General features: G+C 31.3%; 1 protein-coding gene across 1 annotated transcript; it reads right to left on the reverse strand.

The window, feature by feature from the left end:
• Window positions 1-246: 246 nt before the first annotated feature.
• LOC126667876 (cytochrome b-c1 complex subunit 8) lies at window positions 247-1790 on the reverse strand. Its single transcript, XM_050360992.2, has 2 exons — window positions 1515-1790; window positions 247-522 (listed from the first exon to the last, which is right to left on the reverse strand). The coding sequence occupies exons 1-2, from the start codon at window positions 1679-1681 to the stop codon at window positions 474-476; spliced, it is 216 nt and encodes a 71-aa protein (XP_050216949.1). The 5' UTR covers window positions 1682-1790; the 3' UTR covers window positions 247-473.
• Window positions 1791-2004: the final 214 nt, after the last annotated feature.

Genomic DNA, 2004 nt, shown 5'->3' on the forward strand with positions numbered 1-2004 from the left:
CTAAGCTAACTACCAGCTAGATAGAAATGCTATCCAGCAGAATAACGCAGACAGAAAATAAAACAATCAGGTTACTTTCATGTCAAAGAAAATGAAATCTAAAGGTCAGCAATTAAGGATCTCAACTTGCACTACACCAGAATAATGAATAAAAATATGGAATAAAATGTCAAACAAATATCCTAAAGCTCACAATAAAAACATCCTGATCTGATAATATCGGCTAGAATTGAGAGCATTTAATAATGGAAAAAAAAAAAAGTAACTCCATATTTGGTGAATATTTAACAATCCAGTAACAAATTAAGTACAAAATATAGAGTTAATATCGGCAAAATTAAGTTCATAGCAGAAGTTTGCTAACTAACAAAAGCTGCAGTGAACAGCCAAGCATTCATCTTATTGCCAGTAAAACAAGAAATTATGAGATCTTCCACAAAAAGCCAAACCATCCTTTGATTATATGCACAAACTCAGTACCTGTGCTCCAACTTCTCCTTTTCTTGAAAATGCTGCACATAGCTACATATAAACAACATGGGAATAAGAAAATGAGATTAGCACAATGAAAGATTTAGATAAACAATGACAAGCATGAACGTTAAAAACACTTCATATGCTCACAAATAGATGCCCAGCTCATTAGATACTTTATTTCACAGAGATAACTTTTTTTCGGTATTTGGAGTATTCGAGATAATTTTCATCAATTCATAGATATAGAAAAATTTCAGAATGTTTAGGCATATAAGAACTCCAAACCTCTCCCATAAAGTTGAAAAGGAAAGAAAACTTAGCCACCAGTAGAAGCTGATGGCAACTAAAAATGGCTGCTGCCAGCACCACAGCAGTGCTCTATCAGTTGTCCATGTAATTCTCATTGTTCACCTAGGTTCTTGACTAATTTTTGATTTCGCATAAAAGACAGTCCAGAAAATGATTTCTGATTTATACACGACAAATCAATTTATTCAAAATTACTTGGTTCCTTAACAAGAAAAACCTTTTAGCATATAAGAGTTTAAGAAAATAATTAAAATATGAGTAATACTGGAAATATAGATAGCATTAATTCATTAGAAAGAAAAAAAAATCTACATAGAAATCAAAATCTACCAAATACAAACAATCTGTGCTTTTCTGTTGGGATTAAATTCTAGGTATCGAAATCATAATTTCAACTAAAATAGAAAAATACAATATGTGCTTTAAATGTTAAATAGTGTCAAAACATGATAAACTAGCCGAATTTAATATTAACAAATTTGATTGAAAAAATGGTTAAACAAAATTGAGTAATTGATTAATTTTTTTAAAATTGACTGAAGGCATATAAATAAACCCTAAAATGAAAGGGAAAACGGCAATAAACCCAAATAATAACATATAATCCCTAAAATAAAAAGAATAAAAGAGGGACGAATAAAGGAAGATCTCAAAAACGTCACTAGGGTTTCAAATTAAACCTAAAAGAATAATAAAAATAACAGAAAATTGAAGGAGAAAAAATATACGAGTAAGTTCCGACGAGAGGAGCGAGGAGGAGAGTGGCGCTGATCCAATTCTCGGAGACCTTGTGGTGGATCTTGCCGGGCAGATCTTTCCAAAGTCCGGTCATCACCTTCTGTTGAAATGGTGAAAGTGAGTATATCACCGCCCTCATCTTCACTTGCTTCCCCATTGATTTCCTTTAATTTGATTTTGATTTTGATTTCTCTCCCAAATCCCAAAATCCCTGTTCTGCTATTTTCACTGTTGATGAATTTTCTTTTCTTTCCCTTTTGTTTATATGTTAGCACGGCGGCTATCATCCAACATTTTTTACTTTTTTTTAGGATAAGTCGCATACGGGGTTCCTGAACTTTTTCTAATCTTCTCTTTTGATATCTGAACTTTTATTTGTTTAAATTAACATTTTAGTTTTTTATAATTAGTTTTATTAATTAGGGAATCTTCAATGGCAGTCATCAAAAAATTGCTAACCATTTTTTAATTTAGTAAAAT

Source organism: Mercurialis annua, linkage group LG2 (genome assembly GCF_937616625.2).
Source record: "Mercurialis annua linkage group LG2, ddMerAnnu1.2, whole genome shotgun sequence".
Lineage (NCBI taxonomy): Eukaryota > Viridiplantae > Streptophyta > Magnoliopsida > Malpighiales > Euphorbiaceae > Mercurialis > Mercurialis annua.

Bases quoted from the DNA above. Each gene is read 5' to 3' on its own strand.
- LOC126667876 (XM_050360992.2), bottom strand. From the start codon at position 1,681: ATGGGGAAGCAAGTGAAGATGAGGGCGGTGATATACTCACTTTCACCA. The intron at 523-1,514 runs GTATATTTTTTC...GTTTATATGTAG, and splicing joins CCTCTCGTCGGAACTTACTC to CTATGTGCAGCATTTTCAAG.